At 29.9% G+C, this 24,656-nt stretch overlaps 2 protein-coding genes and 1 long non-coding RNA gene across 4 annotated transcripts; 2 read left to right on the top strand and 1 right to left on the bottom strand.

The window, feature by feature from the left end:
• The first annotated feature begins 1,823 nt into the window (after nucleotides 1–1,823).
• On the top strand, nucleotides 1,824–5,658 carry LOC111893151 (IQ domain-containing protein IQM6). The gene is made up of 9 exons (XM_023889216.3): nucleotides 1,824–2,182; nucleotides 2,546–3,034; nucleotides 3,137–3,251; nucleotides 3,590–3,655; nucleotides 3,746–3,834; nucleotides 3,922–4,009; nucleotides 4,120–4,359; nucleotides 4,477–4,578; nucleotides 4,660–5,658. Exons 2-9 carry the CDS (start codon nucleotides 2,565–2,567, stop codon nucleotides 5,380–5,382), a joined length of 1,893 nt encoding a protein of 630 aa, XP_023744984.1. The 5' UTR covers nucleotides 1,824–2,182; nucleotides 2,546–2,564; the 3' UTR covers nucleotides 5,383–5,658.
• A 1,598-nt stretch (nucleotides 5,659–7,256) lies between these two features.
• LOC111893158 (uncharacterized) lies at nucleotides 7,257–9,020 on the bottom strand. The gene is made up of 5 exons (XR_002850825.3): nucleotides 8,658–9,020; nucleotides 8,061–8,140; nucleotides 7,870–7,927; nucleotides 7,736–7,792; nucleotides 7,257–7,564 (listed from the first exon to the last, which is right to left on the bottom strand). It is a non-coding gene; the product is annotated as an uncharacterized LOC111893158 (long non-coding RNA).
• A 740-nt stretch (nucleotides 9,021–9,760) lies between these two features.
• LOC111893171 (40S ribosomal protein S5) lies at nucleotides 9,761–11,212 on the top strand. 2 transcript variants are annotated; one of them, XM_023889239.2, is made up of 5 exons: nucleotides 9,761–9,911; nucleotides 10,022–10,123; nucleotides 10,311–10,582; nucleotides 10,676–10,879; nucleotides 10,995–11,212. In XM_023889239.2, exons 2-5 carry the CDS (start codon nucleotides 10,034–10,036, stop codon nucleotides 11,047–11,049), a joined length of 621 nt encoding a protein of 206 aa, XP_023745007.1. In that variant the 5' UTR covers nucleotides 9,761–9,911; nucleotides 10,022–10,033; the 3' UTR covers nucleotides 11,050–11,212. The 2 variants fall into 2 exon arrangements, with proteins under 2 accessions (XP_023745007.1, XP_023745015.1); XM_023889247.3 differs by having other exon boundaries at nucleotides 9,808–9,911; nucleotides 9,997–10,123.
• The last annotated feature ends 13,444 nt before the right edge of the window (nucleotides 11,213–24,656 follow it).

The following is a 24,656-nucleotide window of genomic DNA, read 5'->3' as shown; positions in this document are numbered from 1 at the left end:
CTGTGAAAGTTTGATGAACTTGTCATTTTTGGTCCCTCCTCCTAAAATATTTTCAAAAATTGTCCCTACTTTAGCTAAAAATTATAATAGCTCATAATTAGGCCTTCTCCATCATAACATATGCAAACATGTTCTTAATAATTTAGTTGGTCAATTATCGAGTCAAACACAAGTTTCTCGAATTTGGCATAATTGGTCTATCACTACAAAAGTATCATTTTAATGCCAAAATCTACCATATTTTAATTTAAACCAGTAACAAGGTTTATTATCGTTATTATTCTAAATCATTACCTCTATTTATTTATTTCTCTTCAATTATTTTATGTAAAAAAATATTTTTATGCAAAAGCCCAAAACTTTTAACCCCAAAGATAAGATGTTACAAATAATAATAGAATAAGAATTTTAAAATACAAGAAAAAAAATAATGTTTTTGTAATTTTAACAGAAAAATCGATGAAGTTAAATAGATATACCATTTATAAGATAAAATAAAACCATAACAAAAAAATATGGAGTGTAAAAGTAGACAACTACAACAACTATTTATGTAACTAAAACTTAGAACAAACTGAAATTGTCCATGTGGTTTGCAAAAATTCATGTTTGGTTCATATATTTTTGCACTTTGGCATTCCCCACCCTTTTTACTACATGTGTGGTCCCTACGTATATTAGCCGTTAGCACCCTCCGTTGAGAGCCCCTACGTGCCTAACACAATAGGGGTAATTTTGTCATTTTATTCATGACGTCTAAATGGTATTAGCAATCGTCGGTACCCATTTTGATAATTATCTTCTTCACGTCAAAAAAAACCCCGTAATCTCATTCCATTTTAATTTTTGAAAAGCCCTAAATTCTCAACATCCTTCAATTTTTAAGAAAGCAACAATGATTCGGTGGAAGATTAGAGCATATATATGGATGAAATTGACATTACAGAAGTATATGGTAAGTCATTTCTCTTGTTCAATATATTCATTTTAATCACAAATATAAGAGACTAACTTTAAGTTTTCTTCTTCATAGTCAGTCATCCCAACGTCTTCTCCACTAGATTGCACTATGGTGGAGAGTTACAAAGTTTGATGGTAGAAAATACATGAAGGACAAAGAAAAATATATTGATCTACTGGACATTGATACATTTCGTGTTCATGATAATGACGACATGATGGAGACCTTTGATTGTGTTGAGGAAGGTAAGTTGCTCTATTATCACTTCAAAATACCATTTTCAGATTTTGACATTGAGTAGTATGCTTTAGCCAATGACATTAACGTTCGAAAAAGGGTTTTGATAACGAATGACAAGAAACGAGAAAGATATGAAGAAGGGGATTTTGATAAAGTATATGTATCTTAACATTCCTAAAGAGTTTTTGAATAAAATGATAAAATTATCCCTAGTGTGCCAAGCACGTGGTGGCTCTTAACAAATGGGACTAACGGCTAATAGAAACAGGGACTAAACATATAGTAAAAAATAGATGGATACCTATAATGTAAAAATAAAAGTAAAGAGGAATATAAAACTTTTACAAACCACATGGACCTTTTCAATAATTTGTTGTAAATTTTATTATACAAATCAATCACAACTTTGTTATGTAAATAAAACGGAACTAACAAGTAAAATACATATTTAAATCAAATTTGTGCTGTTCAAAATATATTTCAAGTTTTAGTCAAAAATTCTTATTAAAATATATCGTAAAATGATATAATATTTACTTGAAAATGAAAAAAATATAAAATAATCACACAGAAATCAATACTTTTGGTGGTTATGGTGCATTCAAAGCGTAAAAGTTGAATATTTAAGACGAATGATTTTCATTCTTCTTCTCCGTCTTGCTTCTGTCTGAACGAAGCTTCCTCAGTTATTGCAACCGCAGTTTGAGCCACTCTGTTTCCTTCCACCGATTCTTATCTCTATATTAAGCTTAAATCTCAGTGACCACAACACATTGCTCCAATTCCTCGAGAAGACAGATAGAAACCCCAATTTTCACACACTGTAGGTGCTGTGTGTGAGAGAGAAACACCATTTCTGCACTCTCTCTTATATACACAGCTGCATCCTCGAGATTCTCATTCCATTGAATATATTTTGAATCTTTTCTCACTGTCAATCGATTCTAATCTTATCCCAACCAGCAATATACTCGATCGAAGGTATATCTTTCATTTATTCTCTGTTTCATACATGTATATGTATATGTCATCCTTGGTTTCGGTTGATTTCTCGCCAAAATTTAAATGGGTTTTGAGGTTTCGCGTTTCTGCTAATGGCTTTCGATTCATTTGAAAAAAAATCTTGATTTATGGTAAAAAAAATTATGTTTCAAACTACAACACAACAATAATCCCTACTTAAAAGTAATTGATGTGTGTTTATCGACTATAATAACTGTCATTTTTCAGTTTAGAATGATTTCTGTCTAAAATATTGAAATAGGTTTGGGAATTTTGCATTTCTTCACATGGATTTCGATTTTTACGATTTTCTTTTTCAATCTTTAATGTGTCTTTCTTCAGTTTACCAGTTTTGAAGAAAATGGGATCATCTTTTTCATGGCCATACGCAAATATCAACGACCTGGATGATCACATCGAATCAATCATATCCAAATCGTTAAGCTTCAAAGAACAAGATGTAAGAACAGTGTTAAGATCATTCAGCTTTGACGACATTCGTTCTTCCAAGCCTGCAAAGATGAGATCATTTCGTTCAAATAGTATGATCCGAGGGTCTCTAAGCTTTAATGGGAGGGAACGCAAAAAAGCATCTACCTTTAAACGTTCTTCCACAGAAAAATATCAAAAACCTGCAAAAACAACCCTCGAAAACACATTGCTTGAACCTGAAACAAAACGGGTCGACCCGGAAACACATGGACCTGAACCACCATCGCCTAAGTCACCCATGAATCGTGATCTTGCTGCTCTTAAGTTGCAGAAAACTTATAAAAGTTTCAGAACCAGAAGGCAGTTAGCTGATTGTGCAGTTTTGGTCGAGCAAAGATGGTTAGTTTTCATTATTTGCATGGATTTGATTAATTGGAATTGGAGATTCCATTCCTTTGTTCTATTAACAAACACCCTAACTTTCCTTTACACTTTATATAGGTGGAAGCTTTTGGATTTTGCTCAGCTGAAATGCAGTTCAGTATCATTCTTTGAAGTTGAGAAACCAGAAACAGCTGTTTCACGTTGGTCAAGAGCAAGAACTCGGGCTGCAAAGGTACAAATTTCTTCTAGATTCTGATGGAAACTGTCGAATTGGAATTCCAGATTCCATTCCAATTTCCATGTCATTCCATTCTAGTAGAATCTTTCAAATTGACAAATTCCTTGTCTGATGGATTTCCGAGGGTGGAAGGAATTCGATTCCTTTCTTCCTTTTTTTTATCTAAATAACAAATACCCATAAAATAAAGAATTTAATTATATATATATATATATATATATATATATATATATATATATATATATATATATATATATATATATATATATATATATATATATTTACAAAAAGCAAAAAATTTGATCTAATATAAACAAATTGATCCTCGACAGGTGGGAAAAGGGTTGTCAAAAAACGAAAAAGCTCGTAAACTTGCCTTACAACATTGGCTCGAAGCAGTAAGTCTTCACTCTACTTTCTAAATATCTTCTATTTCCTTTTTTCTTTTTGTAATATTTTTATTAATCAAACTATTTTCATTAAAACAGATTGATCCACGACATCGTTATGGTCATAATCTTCAATTTTATTACGCCAAATGGCTTCATTGTGAAAGCAGACAACCCTTTTTCTATTGGTAAGAACATCGACCTTGTTCTTTTTTCCATATATTTACAAAACCAAGGGCAAATTTGTAAAAAGTTACGACTTTATGGTTTCTCAGGCTTGACATAGGGGAAGGGAAAGAAGTAAACCTTGAAAGATGCTCAAGAACAAAGCTTCTTCAACAATGCATCAAATATCTAGGCCCAGTAAGTTTTACAAAATTTATACATGTAACTTTAGTTTTATAATTTTATATTTTTATATGCTTGAATTGCATAAAAGTGCATTCCTGAAATGTGTTTCTTTATGTTTATAGACAGAAAGGGAGGCGTATGAAGTTATAGTGGAAGATGGAAAATTTATGTACAAACATAATAAGATTATAATAGATACAACGGGTGAATCGGATGATGTTAAGTGGATATTTGTTCTTAGCACATCAATGGTTTTATATATTGGAATGAAACAAAAAGGAAAATTTCAACATTCAAGTTTTTTAGCTGGTGGAGCTACAATATCTGCTGGAAGAGTGGTGATTAAAGATGGTGTTCTAAAGGTATGTTTGAATAATTCAAAATGCTAATTGCTTTAATAAACAAATAATTGAAATTACATTGTTGTTTTTTTGCATGTAATGCTAATTAAAATGTGAAAATTGGCTCGATTCTTGTAGGCTGTTTGGCCTCATAGTGGACATTATCTCCCTACAGAAGAAAACTTTGATGCCTTCTTAACATTCCTTATGCAACACAATGTTGATGTTCATGCTGTTAAGGTACAATAATTGATCATATTCATTTGGTATTATTATATTATATGGGATTTTGTATTGAAGTATACTTTTTCTATGTTGCAGAAAAGCCCAGATAATGAAGAAGAAGAAGCAAGTTTTGAAATTGCTGGATTTGGTATGAGAAATAGTGTATCAGAACCGAGTATCTTTGAAGGCATAATACAAACAAACACCAAAACGTATCAAAGAAAGAACTCTAGAAAAGATCGATGCAGAAATCGTGTATATTTATCAACCGATTTGAAGGAAAAGATAACCAAACTTGAAATTCCAAAGAATGAAAAAGTTATCTTGGCTTTCCAGAATCAAGCTCTAGAACCAGAACCGGAATCGGAATCGGAATCGGAATCGGAATCAGATAGAACCACGGATTATGACACGGCAGAGGAGTTTTTATCTGATTTTGAACTTATGGTTTCCAAAAAGAATCTATTTGATTATGGTGAAGAAGATGGAGCATATGATGAACAACATGTCACACAAGAGAAGATTATGAAGAGGATAAATTCTCATAAAGAAAACAAGTCTTTTCAATTGGGTAAGCAACTTAGTTGCAAATGGACAACTGGAGCTGGGCCCCGCATTGGGTGTGTACGGGATTACCCTTTGGAGCTACAAGCACGTGCTATGGAAGAAATGTGTTTGTCACCCAAATGTAGTGCCACATCACCCAAAGGTAGTGCCATGTCACCTCGAAGATTTGGGATGCTTCTAGAAACAAGTAGTCCGGTTAAGAAAAGTCCACTTGGTCATGGCCAAAATCTTGAAATTGCAATGGTTTTTTAAAGAGGAAGGATTGAAGATTGGAGGGATCTTGAAATTAGGTGTAGTTTTCAAGAAAATTTTTGGAACTACATTTACATTGGTTGTTTAATGTTTAGCTTAGTTTATGTTGGGTCTATTTGGTGATAGCAACAACATGAATCTTTAGTTTTGATGGGGTTTCAAGAAAATTTTGGAACTTCTTGTTTTATAGGGTAGGGCTAAGATTTGCAGAGTTCTTTTGTAAAATTTTGTTGGTCTTACTTACCAAATATAGTAATAACATGAATATTGAAATTAGATTGAGTTTGCAAGAAAATATTGGAAATGGCAGGGGAGGGATGTTGAAGGGCTGCCTTTTAGTGTTTTGTTACTCTTGCATATAGCATCATGAATCTTGAAATTAGATGGACTTTTCAAGAAAATCTTGAAAATACATTTGTTTTGAACTTTGAAGATGCTAGATCTTAACCAATAATGGCCTTTTAATGTTTTGTTACGTTTTCAAAGAGGATCATGAGTCTTGAAATTAGATGGGATTTTCAAGAAAATCTTGAAAACGCACTTGTTTTGAATTTTGAAGATGCTAGATCTTAAACAATAATGACCTTTTAGTGTTTTGTTACTCTTGCAAATAGCATCATGAATCTTGCAAATAGCATCATGAATCTTGAAATTAGATGGGTTTTCAAGAAAATCTTGAAAATGCACTTGTTTTGAACTTTGAAGATGCTAGATCTTAAACAATAATGGTCTTTTTGTTACTCTTGCAAATAGCATCAAGAATCTTGAAATTAGATGGGATTTTCTAGAAAATCTTGAAAATACAAGTAGTTTTGAACTTTGAAGATGCTAGATCTTAACCCATAATGTAATTAAATTGTATGTGTCCATTTATGAGTGAGTAGTAGTATATAGGGAGGTGGCATCCATTTGGTACGACATAGTTTTTACTTATTTGCAAGCTCTTTTTGTATTGTTGCTGAGAATTGAACAAAATAAGTTAAACTTCAGATAAATGATAAACGATTTAGGTAAAACAACAGAATAAAACTATTTAAAAACTGCAAACGAAAAAACTTTGACTTTGAAGCCACCCAAGGAACAAGTGTTGCCAATTGACAACTATAGCTAGGGTGTTCAAAAATATTCGTATCCGAAATTCTGATCCGAAATTCTGAATCCGAATTATCCGAAATTTCGGATATCCAATTTTTCGGAATCAGAATTGGATAGTACTTTTCAGATTTTTCGGATAATTCGTATATCCGATATCCAAAAATTTTGATTTTATTTTATACATTATTTGTTATTTTAGTCACATATGTCTTATGATATGAATTTTAGTAACTAAAACATGTTGATAATATCCTTAATTAAATACCTATATTACTTCATATGCCTTTCTAATTTAAAAATATGTATTTTTAACTTAAAAACTTCACATGTTTTTCAAATTTTAGCAAAATTTCAAATTTTTTCGGATATCCGATTCCGTATCCGAAATTTCGGATACGGAATCGGATACCAAAAATCAACTTTTCGAAATTTCGGATATCCGAAATTCGGATATCGGAATTTTCGGATATTCGGTTATGAACACCCCTAACTATAGCTTTGAACTATAAAAAACGTGACATGTTGTTCATAGTAGGGATGAGCATAAGCAGGTACCCGCCTATTTTTGCTGGAACCGGAACCACTCCCGGAACCGCGGTTCTTAAGTTATTGGAACCGGAACCGGAACCGCCTACACCGGTTCCTAGAAAACTGAAACCGCTTCCAGAACCGCCGGAACCGGTTCCGGTTCCGGGTACCCGGCTTCTTAAATATAAAAGTTTTTATTTATAAATTATAGAGCATATGGCATGGATATTAACCTTTACAAACATCAGAAGTATAAGAATATGATAATAAAACAATTATAAAAACTTACATAGGCCACCTATTAAAATTTAAAAACACTTCCCACAATTAAAAAACATCATAGAAAACATTTCCAATCAAGTGAAATTTAACAAGTAGAGATGATAAAAATGAAAAATTACAAACAATAAACATAAAACAACAATAGGAAAACGCAACACAGCAAAAACAACATAGCCTTGAATTGGATCCATTGAACTTGTCAGCTCATCTGTCGAGAACAGTATACTGCATGCATATTCCATCAGTCTTTAACTTAGACCATTTTAGTAGCAAAAACCTGAAATTTAGGGGCAATGTTTTGGAAGAATGGAGGAATTATAGGTATTAGTAAAAGAAGTAAAAAAGAATAAATGATACTGAGACTGACTTTAGGAGAAAGTTTGCACATGCAGGTGAGGTGAAAGTTTAAATATGATAAAATATAATCTCAAAGTTTGCACAAACTTACAGGACAGAGGTCATAACTTATTTCATGCAGTGTCCTCTTTCGCTTTTGTTGGGTAACCTAAAAAAACCAACATCACGACTTATATACATGATTATTAAATGATTTTTATTAGGCAATAATATCTATATGCATACCAGGAATGCAAATAGCATGTCGTATGTGCTTGAGCTCATCCCAAAAATAGCACATCAACTGCAGCAACAATAAAAATCGGCCAGGTCATATTTGTATTAAGAAAAAAGAAAATAGAATCATAAATTCATAAATCATAATGTAAAATTTTGTATTAAGATATAAGCAGGGTAAAGGAAGAATTAGAATTTACCACACTGTCTACTAAAACACTCAATATCTCTGTGTTTTTCTTGTAAAATTCTGCCTGTCTATCACTGAATGCAGTGATTTCTACATGATAAACACATAATTAAGAAAAAAATTGGATCAAATTATGTTTAAAAGTAATGTGAAAGTGAAAGTGAAACTCACATGTTGGACAAACGAAAGTGAAATGAAGAGGGTAGAAAAAGAAAATGACATATTTCTTGCCATTGTAGTCAAAGAGCTTAACCTATAATTCATAAATTTCTTACAAAGTTATGAAATCTGGGATTTTATATATAATCAATGATATGAGTTGATTTAGTTACTTTGATGAATTCTTGATCAAAAACAGTTTCGACTTCAAAATCTGGTGCAACATATCCAACTAGTGGAAGGCCCTATAAACACTAAAATACATTCTAGAATTTCAAATCCATATCGAATACATCTACTTCCATAATCAACGAGCACATGATAAGAAAATTTAGATATTGGTATAATGGTGTTGTAGAACATAGTTTCAATTATGTGAATGAACAAATGTCTAATGTTCGATCCTCACCACACGGCTAAACAAAGTGAGAGATTGTGAGCTACTTACAGCTTTGACGATGAAGCCATTCCGACGGGAGGTGGAGGGACGGAGGGAGAGGGGGAGTGGAGGGATTTAGATTGGAAACTGAAGGATGCAGAGCTGGAGAATGATAGGGTTTGAAGAGTTTTCCGAAGTCTCCGTAACACTGATTGAGCCTTCAATTGAGCCTACTGATTGAAGCGTCGATTGAACATAACGATTGAAGACTACTGTCGTATTTCTGGTTAATCGGTAACGGGAGTGATCGAAGCATCGATTGAAAAAACGATGATTGGTTTGAGAGGGGAGAGTGACGAGAAGAAGAGAGGCTATGGTGTCAGCGTGTTCTTTTTTCTTTCATCAAAAACCCTAAAACGACTAAGGTAAGGAAATCAGATATAAGTTCTTTTGCCCTGTTTTTTTATAAAAAAATTAACAAAATATAAAAATTTAATTTATATATTCTTTATGAAAAAGGCGGGTACCCGGCGGTACCGGTTCCGGTTAACCGCTGGTTCCGGGTACCCGGTATTGGAACCGGAACCGGCGGGTATCCAACGGGTATCGGTTTCGTAAAAATAAGAATTGGAACCGGAACCGCGTAAGGCGGTTCTGGTTCCGGAACCGTCTAAGGTGGTTCCAGTTCCGAGGCAGTTCCGGTTCCAAAAGCAGATACCCGCTTCCATTGCTCATCCCTAGTTCATAGCTCCACCAACCCAACAGTTGTCTCAAAATAAGATTAAATGTTCTTTTGTTTCCAATTAATCTTGTATCAACCTTTTTATTGTTCTAACTGAAATATAATACCTATGAAGTATAACAAAAGTATCCACATTGCCAAAAATAAGTTGTATAATATTAAAAAGTTTGTATAAGGTATGTTATGGCTTAGGGAATATGTTAAAATATCAAGTTGCAAAAAATGAGAGGTACATGAGCTAGAAAATTTTCTCATATTCTATCAATTTTTTGTCCAAATTATTATTGTGTTGTTATTAAGTTTCTACATGTTTATTTTATAAAATTTCAGGGTTTATAATTTTGTTTATCTCTATAATAAACTATAATAAAGTTAAGTTAAAATATGATAAGCTAGTTTGGGCTTTTTAATTTGGCCCATGATATAAACCCAAAGAAAGAGAAGAAGCCCTATCCGGCTATCCCTCTACTCTACACAATAAAAACCCAATTAGGGTTTTTTCATCTTCTTCTTCTTTGAAGGCGGAGCTTGGCGATTTGCAGCACCAGTTTTTGCACGCATTTGCCACCAAGAAATCGGAGGTTAGTGACCTCTCCGATACTTAAACCATCTTCATCATTCATGTTCGATTTAGTCACTTTAGTCTTTAGTCTTATTGTTGTTTAGTGTTTGTTTTCAATCTGTTAAATAGGGAATTGCAAGAATGGCGGAAGTTGCTCCTATTGTTGTTGAAGATGGAAAGAGTCGCAGCGAAGTTTTGCTCTTCAACCGATGGACCTACGACGATGTTCAGGTTAATATCTCTATACCTCAGTGTAAAATCTTTTATTTGCATTCAACACCCATAGATTCTTAATTCCTATTCCTGTAGACGACAATCATCACCATGAATCACTAATTCCATACAATACTAAATCACAGTTTGTTAGAACATGACTGTGTTTAAGACTTTGAACAAAAGATATGTAATTTCTCAACAGGTTCCTGATCTCTCTGTGGAAGATTACATCACTGCGACTGCTTCCAAACACCCAATTTACATGCCACACACAGCAGGAAGGTATCAAGCTCGAAGATTCAGGAAGGCCCAGTGCCCCATTGTTGAACGATTAACCAACTCCCTCATGATGCACGGAAGAAACAACGGAAAGAAATTAATGGCTGTTCGCATTGTCAAACATGCCATGGAGATCATTCATCTCTTAACCGATGCTAATCCCATCCAAATCATTGTTGATGCTGTTATCAACAGGTATATAAAGATTACATCTTTCTGTTTCCAATTCCAATTCGAATTCCATTAAAGTTCTTGAACATTTTTTGGTGTTTTTGTAAATATAAACAGTGGGCCAAGAGAAGATGCAACCAGGATTGGTTCAGCTGGTGTTGTGAGGCGGCAGGCGGTGGATATTTCTCCCCTGAGACGTGTGAATCAGGCTATCTATCTGCTTACTACTGGTGCTAGAGAAAGTGCTTTCAGAAATGTCAAGACTATTGCAGAGTGTCTTGCTGATGAGCTTATCAATGCTGCAAAGGGCTCATCAAACAGGTAATTTGATCTTTGTTTTTTTGGTTATAAATGCAGTTGCAAAATGAGATTTTGATTTATTTGTTTAAGATGTGTAATAAATTTGGTTTCTATAATGTTTTATAAAAAATTGCAGCTATGCTATTAAGAAGAAGGATGAGATTGAGAGGGTTGCAAAGGCCAATCGTTGAAGAAGCATTGTGTGCTTGTTTTTTTTGGTAGAGTTATGTTTTTGATGTCATGAAAACAGTTTATTTTGAAATGTTTATGTTTTAAATAGATTCTGTTTTGTTTGATTGGAAATTTTGAACCACATATGGTGTTTTGATTCAATATGCTTGTTTGATTTTTTTAGTTTTTCTGTATATATATTTTTTTTAATTCTCGTTCCTTTTTTTTTCACAAGTGACCATCTAAGCTTACAAGCTTGAAATGAGCCGAGCCTTGAAGGGTATGAAACTATGAATTGAATAGTTTGTGAAAGTTGTCTGGATTGTTGATGGCGATTATTGAAACGATTAACACACTTGTTTTTGTATATTGTAAATGAAAAGTAAATGATCATTTAGTAAATACAAGTGGGACCCTCGACTTGACACAGTAGATTAGAGTTTAGTACTAATAATATTTAATAAATACAAGTGTGCACTTCTACACCTTGTAATTTGTATTATAACTAAAATATTATTCTTGAAACATTTGTTAATTCCATTACACTAAAATATATTTGGTGATAAAATCACTAACAAAATCGACATGGCATATGAGTGATGGTGATGATGATAGGTAATTACCATCTTAATGAATAGTGCTGCAACAACAGGTCAGGTTTTCAATTTATGATACATCAAACACTTGTTCAAGGATTAATCACAAATAAACATCAAAATAAATAAATAAATTTATAAAAACAATATATCAAAAAAGACAAACTAGTCGTGTTACTTTGGACAATGCATATGAACGTTTTTAACAATTTACTCTTTTTTTATCAATAAAAGTAATTTGCTAAATGAAACTTGTTGTCATTTTACAAATTCACGATTATGGAAATAAAACTGATATCCAAAAATGAGTTAACACATGAGTCATCAAGTTGACTGGGGATTAGGATAGGAAGTCCCCCAAGAATAAAACCGAGGATGATGATACTTCTCATCCTCAAACCAGAACCTTATCCTGATAGATATTAACAAATAAATATAATGTAACTTCGTATTTTTATATTGCAAAATTACAATACCAAAATATGATCCAAGTATCTCAAACTTATTAGTCATGGTTGACATTATACCCTTCTTTTTAGTTTATCTATTTTAGTCTTGAATATAATTTTTTTTTTGTTTTGTTTTATTTGTTTTTTATCTTGCTTGATACATTTTAACCTTGAATATGACTCTTTTCTTCTGTTTCCTTGTTTTTACTTTGGTTAACGTGGTTAAAGATCAATCGAATTTGACCAAATTTGTGCTTTGAAGAAAATATAATCTAATACTTAAAAGTTGTAAACCTTGTTGTATAATTAGTTATAACATGAATTACTTGATTTACGTATTTTTACTTTGTGAATTTTATTGCTTTAAATGAAATAAAATCTAATACTTAAAAGTTGTAAACCTTGTTGTATAATTAGTTATAACATGAATTACTACTTTGTGAATTTTACCAGAAAAAAGGACAAACATATGGTTTACAACTTTTATGCAATGGAGTGTTTCTATGTATTTAAATTTGTAAACTTACATTGATAATTTAAAATTTTAGGGTTTCTATTTACATAAAAATTGTAATTTTAAAACTGAAAAAAAATTTAATTCCTTATTTTGAGAGAGAGGGAATAAATCTCAGTCACACATTTATTTTACCGTAAAACACTGCGTCATACCGACTATAATGGACAAATGTATACACATGAGTTTTTCAAAGCATTAGTATGTTCTCTAAAACTATTTTAGTCATTATATATATATATATATATATATATATATATATATATATATATATATATATATATATATATATATATATTAGGTTATAACCCGTGGAAACCACGGTTAGTAAAGTAAAAGAATATTGATACTTTAAAACTATAATCATGATTTTCAAAGATTTATTAACCTACAAAGGTAGATAATCATTAATAAATGATTTTCAAAAAGTTATTAAATTACCAATGACTTCCAGCCTAGCTAGGAAAAGGTACCGAGTTTAATACCCACATAAGGTCAGAGGTCGTGAGTTCAATCCCTGCAAAACCGAAAAATGAGCGTCTCTTAAACTTGTATCACATGTGAGGAAATTTTCTTTGAAAATCCTTATGGGGTTGAGTTTGCCATGTAAAGGAGCTCGAACCCGAGGTACTCATTAAATATGCGAGTAGGCTTCCATTGAATCATTTGTCGTTTAAAAAAAATACAAAGGTAGATAATTTTTAGTAACTTTATAGCTGTTGATTTAAATTAATATATTAAATGATTTGAGGATACGAGCGATGCAGATTAATAAAAAAACATGATAATGTTATATGATGAAACATACAATTAAATAGTCTAAAAATAAAAACCAAACACAGTTAATCATGGAAATGTAATTGTTATATGACAAAATTAAAATTAAATTATTGTAAGAAACATACATGAATAAATAAAATAAATAAGAAATAAAAATTAAGATTAAAATGTATTTTACTATTAATAAATAAAAGATGTTATAAGATATAAAATTATAAAAATTGTGTATAAATTTCGAAAAACTTCTTTATACACGACATTTGAAGTTTATTTGTAAGTATATCATCCTTGTTTAATACTAACAATTTTAATATTTTTGTACTTTGAAATGTAGATAAAATAGTTATGTATGGAAAAAAAATATTGTTGGTAAAAAAACTTGCAATAATAAAAAAAATTTGAATTTTAGTTAAAAATTAAATAAAAATATATATGAAAAATAAAAGTTTCTATAGCAGTAAAAAGGAATGTATTGATTCTTATTTTTTGTGTTTTAAAAGTTATATAAGGAAAATAACTTATTTTGTAAAATGTATAACAAAAAAATAATAGTATCAATAAAGAAAGTAATGTACCTTTTTCACTATGTTAATAAGATTTTTAGTTGATGGACATTGACCGGTTGATGTAGTAGAATGTTCTTTCTATTATCCAAATAGATTTTTTTTTCTTATCTTTTTAGAGACAGAAGAGTCAACGTTAATGTTTGAAGCTGAAAAGAAAATAATAACTCTCATTGAGTTGAACATGTTACATGTCATTATTTGAATATACATAATAAAATGATACATATTGTATAAAACATATATTCAAGGAAAAAACTGTTAATAATATATTTTTGTTAAATTGACCAAATAGAAATATCCTGTAAATAATAAGATCCCTGATTATTTCTAAAATTAAAAAGTTTTCTTTTTTGATTTATTTCCAACATATATTAATGGTCATAAATTGGTAAATCATCTTTTTGTTTTTATACAGACTGTGTTTGAGAACAATTTACTGGAACGTTAGTCTACCTCCTGATGGAATGGCAGTCCTCCAAACGGACCAAACCACTTTTGCCATTATAAGAAAAAGATGATCTTTCTTATAAAAGACCATTTAAGAAACTGTTACATAAATGCTTCCTGACATATGAATTTATTACATAAACTGTCCTTGTGGTAGTAAATAGTTAGAAAACTGGTCCCTATAGGAAAACAAAATGACATAAATAGTCTATCTAATAAACTATTAAATAAATGGTCCTTGTGGCATAAAATGACAGGAAATATGTATGCATCTGTTACAAATAGTTGGAATATATGTATAAAATAGCATTTTAAACTATTTGGTATAGAGTAAAAGCCAAATTTTCTTTATTTTCCGTTGCTTATTTTTAGTTAAACCATAATTTTCTCCACACCATTGAGATGTAATCTACTATTTTTTCAAATTATTATTTTCATAAAGTAGCATTTTAATTTTTAATTTAAGCATCCCTAATCCAATGATTTCATTAATTTGTTGCATGTGAACCATCATGTTGGAAATACACCTGCTATTTTGGAATAAATTCCTTAAGTTGTGTACGGACATAAAAGAGAGAAAACAACAATCTTGTTAAATTTAAAATTTAATCATCTACATAAAAGTTTATGACAAAAAACATACATCTAGATTTACACTGTCTTTAAGTTGAAGTATATCAACTACAAAAACTTAAAGGGTCAAGGAGGTTTGGATTCAGACTCTGATATTGAACCTATTAAACAACAAGTTTGAGAATTAAATAAGTTATAAAAAAATAAAGAGAAAACTTATTAATGATTCACGTTATCCCTACTCACTCCATTCGAAAAAAGATAAATGATCAACAATGAAGATTTCATATATGGAATTGGTAAGTATTTGTGGATTTATTCTTTATTTATAAATGACTAAAAGGGTGTTCATAGCCATAAACCAAAAATATACATATTCAGCTCTACTCTCATAACCCAAAAGTCAAAGATTTAAAAAACCAAAAATGAAACAAATTCAGACTAATTCTTCCTCTTTCAATAAAAATGTATACAACTAAAATAAGAAATTAGTCAATTAGTACTATTAAAATTTCAAAAAAATTATCATCTTTTTCATCGGAAAGTCTTTTAGATAGCATCAACTCATTTCAAAAATATATAATATTCAACACATCGGAGAAATAAGTATCAGTAAAAAAAACCTAAATGAAAAAAGGGAGAAGAATCTATAAACCTAAAACGGCCAACGTTGAAAGGTCCATCTGGATTGACTTGCTTGCTAAACCCTATATAAGTCTAGAACAGAGCCTTATCCCTTGCACTGGTTCATTGGTACCCTGTCTATTAAAAAACTATTCAAATTTGTCAAGAATTTAAATATTGTGAAATTAATTACAAAGCAAATCATTGTATCGAACCCATAAACTGTGAAAGCATATGACAAATGAGAACCGGGAATCATCAAATCATATAAGAATATACAAATTAAAAGAACACACCGACTAAAATTGTTTTCAATCGATAATTTCATGCAGAAAGAAACACAAATTCTTCTAAAAATTACATCGTTGAGGTGTATATGAAATACACAGGGAATTTAGGGAGTTTTCAGAGGAATATATGTATTAATTGATTTCAAATTTGGAGAAGACTTGCTGATTTCTCGTGGAATACATTGAATTAAATGGGTTGTTGCCTAAATAAATATGAGACAATTGATATATATCCCAAAAAATCAGGGATTAGATTATTGATTACAACGAAAATCATTTAGATAATAAACTGGATTTCAAAATTGATTTTTTGGTTATAGAGGGTGAATGATGGTTTGGGCGGGAAAACGAAGTTAGGGTGGTCTAGAAGAATGTCACGTGGAAAAAGTATGATGTAGATAGATGTCACGTGGAAATTTATGAGTCTTTTATTAAGATACTAGGTTAAAACTCGTGGAACTCACAGATGTTAATTTTAAATATAATTAAAACACATTGAAATCTGTTTTAAAAAGAAAAGAAAACAATATTCATAATTCAAAATCATAATGACTAACTAAATATTTGCAATAAAAAAAATATCAAAATCGTAATAACTAACAAAATATTTAAAATAATAAACTGTTTAATGTAAAAAATAATATTTAACTTAAAAGTAAAAGAATATATATATATATATATATATATATATATATATATATATATATATATATTATTTTCTTGTAATGCCCGCATTTCCAGGCTAGGCATTATTGTTGATGTAATAGTCTAGGTTAACTCTTGTAACTCTTTTTGAAGTATTAATGATGAAATATTTGAGTATTATATGAATTATGTGAATTATGTGTTTATTTTCTTAACTATTATAATTTAATGAATTAAGAATAAAATAAGCGTCAAAATTAAAATGTGCGATAAGCCCAATATCTTTGCATGAAGATGTAGTGGTTGAAACAAGGATTCCGAAGATATAAAGAATGTCGAAATCCGAATTATAACGAACAAGTTATGACATGTTGAAGTTTCGCGACAGAACCGGCGACGCTGAATGACGTAAAAAGTGAAATTTACGTTAGAGCAATATTTAGCCTTAGTGATCTAAACATAATTCATAGAGTTCGTTAAACCGAGAGCGTGCATAAAAAGAACGCCCAAATCTGACTTCGTATGAGGAAGTTATGCTTTTCCGAAGTTTCGACTTAGCAGTATGCAGCTCGAATACTCGATTTGTGACCGAGCGCTTTTTAGCCGAAACAATCTAAACGAGAATCGAAGATCTCGTTAATAGTAGTGAAACAATAGAAAGACAGCCGAAAACGGACGTCAGATGAAGAAGTTATGAATTTATAACGGAGTTTTCCTGTCCCGGCCTACTAAAAATAAATAATAAAATTAAAGTCAAAATTAGCCGACGGAGTCTAAACGAAAGTTTTATAGCGTACTCTCACCTACGCGTGAATATAAAGAATGTCGAAAACGAAGTTCCTATGATGAAGATATGAATTTTTGAAGTTTATTAAATAATTAAAATATTAAATTTAATTATAAATTTCGATATTATGGAAAGGGGGGGGAGTCAGCGACTTTATCCACATTACGCCCAACGTAACTTAATTTACGCCCAGTGTAATTTGGGGTTTAAGCCCCCTATAAATAGATGTCGAGTGCAACCGAGTTCTATTGCTCATTTCTCTCCTTCTCTCGCGTTTTTACCTCGTTTTGCGTGCAATAAATATCCCGAAGCCCCGGTATCATTCTCGAGACCCGAAGCAAGTCCCGAAGCCCCGAAGATCCCAAGAAGTAAAATTCCCGAGCCGAAGCTCTACCCGCGAGGAACCCGGTTTTTTGTGAAGATCTTCCAGATATACCGAAGAATACTACTTCTACAAGCCGTAGGGATGTCTGATCATCTTCTGATCAAGTGAGTGTGTAGTCACTTTCTTCTAACGCATAATTATGAAGTATTTTATACGAAATACGTGTTATGTGTATATTTTGTTGTTATATGTGTGAATGTATATTCATTTTCTTCTATCTCATAGATATGATTTATTCTCTATGAAATACATGTTATGTGTATGTGTCTCATCTGTTATTTGGAATATGTATTGAATGAGAATGTTGTACATGTTTTAAACTATGTATAAAAATATATATTTTTATCTACTAATATGTTGGGTAGAACATGGGTAGATAGTTAATGTGTGATAAACAGATGAGATGCCTCGATGTTGTTTTTGATTCAGTCATCTAGCAGAATTTAGATGATGACCACAGACTTTTCTAGACAGTCCTGTGGAACGCTAGCAGGCTCGCCACCTGTAGGTGTTAATGAACTTGGGTGTTCATTCGTTGTACTCCATCCCCCTCATGGTTGCCTTATTTGACATATATTGTTGGGAAACCCCCGAAGCATGTGTTGTCGCCCCGATAAAATATTCTAAGACTAGGTCCCTTGTGTTAGTTGTTTTAGGGACGTAAAGTGAGAATAACCGGAATGGGTAATTGGGTTATTGTTGGTTGATGAAATTAATTTAATTATTTATTGTGGGTTGAAAACCCTATATACTCACCAGGCTCTCAAGCTTGACCCACTCAGTTTTCTTTGTATTACAGGTAGTGGCACCAGAGCATAAGTTGGATGACTTGTCAAGTTATTTTTGGATTATATACTTGTTGTTGTAAATAACTGTTGTAAGGTCTGTATTGAAATGTTTATGCTTTTGGTCTGTTTATCGGAACATGACATCCCGAGTACTGTAATATAATGAAAAATATATTTCTTTAAGAAATGCTTTAGTAAATATTATCTTTATCATATTTCGTTTTGGGAACAAATTTCACAACTCTTTTAATCAAAGGATTACTCTTAAATCATTTTAAAAGCATAAATTAAACCGGTCTTTTCTGGTCGTGATTTTGGGGATGTCACATTTCTTCACTTAATGTCTTTTTTGTAAAAATGTGGGTTTAATATCTAATACGTTAAATATAAAATTAATGTACAAACATATATAAATAATGAAAATTAAGCTAAACGAATTTGTTAAGAATAACTGTAACATGAATTCATCAATCACACGCTTAATTAATAATTACAACTGAAATTGTAACTAAAAATTTTTAAAAACCAAATAAAATATTTAAGTAGATCTTTTCTTATAAATACACAATTATATATAATATTTGACACAAAAAATTGATTGATAACTTAAACCAAGCATAACATTTAATTAATTATAATTCAACATTAAGGAATGAGAGACTAAAAAATTTATATGGTTATGAACATTTACATTTACCTTTTATTTTACTTTTTAAAATTGTTTAAAGATGTATTGTATATTGATAGAAATAAATAAAAAAATAAAGAATTAATAAAGAAAAGTTAAAAGAGTTAACAAAGAAAAACAGGGAAAAATATGTTTTCCACACGAAGTTCTAATCTTCTAAACATTTTTCCTCATTTTTTTTGACATAATCACTAAAATAACCAAGATTAGTGGTTTCATTTTAACAAATAGAACACAATGTTGATACTGAATAAAACTTGGAACAATTGACGTAGGATCATATCTTGTTGCAAGATTACATTTTTGCACATCAAGCCTTCATAAAAAATTGATGTTATCACCTATACCATTATCACCAAGTTACGTTTTAACTTTTAAGACATGCAATTTCACTATTATTTAAAAATAATAAATAAAAAAAAAAAAGAAATCATTCATATATGGAATTAATCCATTATTTCATTTTGCAAAACTTGGCTACGTACGTAACTGCATCACATATAATGATTGCCACCTGAGTTAACAATTCCTTTTAATTAAGTTTTCTAATATAAGGAGGCTATCATTTCCTTTATCAACTAAAGAATCTCTTAAAACCAAGTATTGTACAAAATAAAGATAACAACATCCATTTCCATCTTAGGACAAGAACCTATAGAATTAAATTCTAAATTTAATTGATCAAATATCATGTCAGACCTAATATGAATACACAAAATGTCAACTCCAAGTAAGTAATAAAAGAGGAAATTGGAGGAAGAGAGAACCAAGATTAATCTGGATTCCACATCAAAACAACCACGGTAGTAATTTAAAAACCTCAGTTTTAATATATTACTATGTCATAGAGTGGTGGACAATAATTCATACCTCAATGGGATTAACATTACATTTAAAATCCTTACTGTAGCTTATCATCTTCGGGTCGTAGTTTCTAGAATCATAGCATAATACTTTCAGCTTTTTCCTTATCATCACCATCATTATTTTTGTAATGAACACCATGAGTCATAAGGGTAAGTTTGTCATTTTGAATGAATGTTAGCAAATCTTTGTCTGATTAATCTTATCATGCATCAAATAATACCATTAAATACATGCCATATATTGTATACTTGTGAAGTATTTTTTTTTCTTTTTTCGTTTTTTCTGTAAAAGATATAGAATTTTAGGAGCAAATCAATATACCTTCTTATGGAAAAACTATTAAAAATCAAATTTTTATAAAGTACAATGACATATTCAACATATTTTTTAATGTTTCATTGGTTAATTTACTTTTCTAAATAAAATGCAAAAAAAAAAAAAAAAGACAATATGAAAGAAATGAGATTGATTATAAAACTCAATGGCTAAGAGAACATCTACATTCTATAAATGAACTGGAAGTAAAACTCAATGGCAGCTTGAGAGTTTACATAAATCAATGTGAATGGATTAGGAAACAAGCTTGATCTTTCTTAGAATTTTATCCCCTTTTATTACATCCAATGGTTGGACTGCAATAATATAGTATGGGATCATGAATATCAATACAGTAGCTCTTATAGGGACAAAAAAGTCCATTGTTGCCATTATAAGCTTGCATATGCATCTAAATTTAAGCCAAATGTAGTAGCTACCAAAAAACGCCACTGTTTCAGTAACCCAATTGGAAAAATAATCAGTCCCCAATTTTAATTTTATCCTTAAGGAAGACCCAAAATTTATGGAAGCTTGTACATATTCATTGGTGAAAAAAATGTAGAAAGTTGAGAGATGAAGTATATGACCCAATCTTCCGTAATTAGAATAACGGTAGAATTCTAGAATTAATGTGGATCAAACATATATCATCAAGTCAATCCCCCACCCCCTCGGAAACTTAAGAAATGTCAAATTGACACAAATGCCCATGATACCACTTAAACATGAAAGCTTTATTCTATTTATGCCTTTAATAAGCACATAAAAATTACAATTTTTTAAGAAATTCATTCTGACGTGATAAGATTGCATAATTTTCATTTGCACATCTTGTTTACTTTCATTTCCAATTTTATTTTTTTTTAAGAAAATCACAACAAGCTGGTGAGATTGTCTCAAGCTTTTTTGACTCACTTACCAGAAAATTAGGTTGATTTAGATTAGTATTTTATATTCATCCACATACCAGATGAGCAATTTTACTAATTCTTTTCAAATCAAATGAGTGAAATAAAAAACTTTTTTTAAGAATCTAACACATCAACACTTACTAAAACTTTGTACTTTAGTTTTAATTACAAGGAGATAAATACTTTAACTTTCTCCACAGAGAGATTTTTGTGAAATTTATGATTAGCATTGTTAAAAAGCACGCTTTTATTATGAATGTTCGATTTAAATTTCTAGTTTATCAAGAACTTGTAAAAGCCCTAATTATATTAAGAATATCATACTAAAAGCCCTAATTTTAAAATATAATCATATGAATTGGCAAAGTAATCGATAGCAAAGACTGTGTATGTTTAAAAATTATCCATTTGAATGTAAGTAACATGACTAACCTGTCTCTAACATTAACTTCTTCGACATTAGTTGACAGGCGTTGAACTACAACAACATGAGGAAAAGAGAGAGATTAGGGCAGATGTGTTAATAATGACAGGCATGGAGAAATCTCAGTGAGATGGACAGAAAATAGCGTTAGAAATTGAAAAGACTAAAGAGAAGAATACGAATTCACCTTGTTATAAAACCAAGACAAAAGTTGATCTGAGTCGACCATTTTGTTTCTTTGCATAAAAATCTAAAGGATGAAGAAGAAACGCCAGGATCCAACACTATTGAAAACACTAAACACCACAAAATCACTACTGTAACACCCATTACTGCCACCAATCGCAACCCTTAATCCACCACCACTACCAACCATAGAGCACCATCACCTTCTACCTATCGCCTCCTCTATCTGAAAACAACCGTATACCCACTTTCACATATTTGTTATCACTACTGCCAACACCACAAACCACTTCCACTTTAATACCATTCTCTTACCACCATTGCTCAAGCCGGATTTTAGCGTGGAACCAATCGACCAAGAGAGAAATGAAATAAGGAGAAAGAGGCGCATAATTAGGGATTTCAAAAACGATATTCAAATATCACTTCTCATAGAGGTTGAAGAAATAACGGGATTAGGGATTAGGGATGGAGATTTTAAATTGGTAAAATTTAAGGAAATCAATAGGAGAGTTTCCGATTTTGAAGCAATCACAGGGTTATTTTGGGAAAATCACTTTGAGAGAATGGGTGGGGAAAAAGCTTGGAAGGGGCTAATTGATTGCCACGTGGCATATTAGTAGTGTTTTATTAGGATAGGTGAGGTGATATATATATACTAGGCGAATGCCCGCGCATTGCGCAGAAACACCTATATAGTTGAAGTCTTTACAAATATATTATTTTTTTAATATAACAATAACGTTGTTGTTAAATTTGATATAATAATTTCTATATACTAAAGTGATATAATATATTGATTATTTTGAATCATATGATAATATATACATTTATTATAACTTCATAATTTCAATTGTTTAAATGACTTCTACCCGCGAGTTATACATGAATAAAATTAAATATAATATATGATTTGATGTTATTTATAGTTGTTTTTATTGTTAATTAATTTTTTTTAAATTTATTTGCTTAATGTTTTAATTTCTATCATTATAATTATTTAAAACATCAAACACTGTTTTTTTATTTTAAAGCTAACAATATAATCATTTATATAGAGTTGTTTTTAACTATTGTTATTGTAAGTTATTTTAAGCTACGTATTTGAAAACTTTTAACAATTATAAAAATATATTTAAGAAATATTTTAGTTAATTTGAAATTACAATTTAGTTTTTGCTTTTATGACTACAATTTATCACTTTTAACTATTTGCAAAATATTCTTCAGTTTTTTTAAATGGAACTGAAATTTATATTTGAGTTGACATTGTAATGCGCAGAAACACCTATATAGTTGAAGTCTTTACAAATATATATATATTTTTTTAAATATAACACTAACGTTGCTGTTAAATTTGATATAATAATTCGTATATTAATTTGATATAATATATTGACTATTTTGAATTATATGATAATATATAAATCTATTATAACGTCATAATCTCAATCGTTTGAATGATTTCTACTCGCGAGTTACACATCGATAAAATTAAATATTATATATGGTTTAATATTATTTATAGTTGTTATTTTTAACTAATTTGTTAAAATATATTTGCTTAATGTTTTAATTTCTATCATTATAATTATTTAAAACATCAAACATTATTTTTTGATTTTAAAGGTAACAATATAATCATTTATATAGAGTTATTTTTAACTATTTTTATTATAAGTTATTTTAAGTTACTTATTTGAAATTTTTTAACGATTATATAAATATATTTAGGAAATATTTTAGTTAAGCTGATATTACAATTTAGTTTTTTGCATTTATCACTATAATTTATCACTTTTAACTATTTACAAAATATTACTTGGTTTTTTTAGTGGAACTTAAATTTATATTTAAGTTGACACTGTAATGTTATATTTAAATTAACAATTTAAGTATTTTGTCCAAACTGTTCAAAAATTATAACTTTAAACTGATAATGATTTACATGCAACAACATTTTAAATCTAATAAATTAAGTAAAATATGTTACAATTTAAAGAAATAACTTTATAAATAGAAGTAAAGATATTATTTTAAAATTGAAATTTAGTATATTTATGATTACACTTTAGGTTTAATATTTATTTAACCTTATTAACCAACTTACAATCATTATTAGAAAGACACTACAATTTATTACTTTTAACTATTTATAAAATAATCTTTGGGTTGTTTAAGTTAAATAAAATTTATATTTAAGTTGAACCTATAATGTTATATTTTAATTAATAATTTAAGTATTTTATACAAATTGTTCAAAAATTATACCTTTAAAATGATAATGGTTTACATCCAACAATATATTAAAAATAATAAATTAAGTATAATATGTTAAAAGTTAAAAAAACATAATTTTATAAGTAGAATTAAAGATATTATTTTAATATTGAAATTTAGTTTATATATAAATACACTTTAGATTTGATATTTATTTAACCTAATTACCAAATTATAATTATTATTATAAAGAAATTGAAAAGTCATGGGAGTTTCAAATGAATGTGGTGAGAGAAAAAAAGAATGGGGGTTTCAAATGCATGAGATTCAAGAAAAAATGTTAGCTTTATAAGTATGTATGATACTACTTTATAACCCGTGGAAACCACGGTTACAAAATTAATTAAATATTCATAGTAAAAACATCAAAATAATTAATCAATTATTTTATATAAAATTTAAAATACATTATTAATTAAGAGATTTTTTTATTAGTTATGTAAAATTATAATTATTGATTCAAATAAATATGTGTAATTAATTTATCATATATATTAGACTCTTTTTAT

Source organism: Lactuca sativa, chromosome 2, assembly GCF_002870075.4.
Source record: "Lactuca sativa cultivar Salinas chromosome 2, Lsat_Salinas_v11, whole genome shotgun sequence".
Classification (NCBI taxonomy): domain Eukaryota; kingdom Viridiplantae; phylum Streptophyta; class Magnoliopsida; order Asterales; family Asteraceae; genus Lactuca; species Lactuca sativa.
The sequence above is the reverse complement of the archived record's forward strand: the minus strand, read 5'-3'. Positions and strand labels throughout refer to the sequence as shown.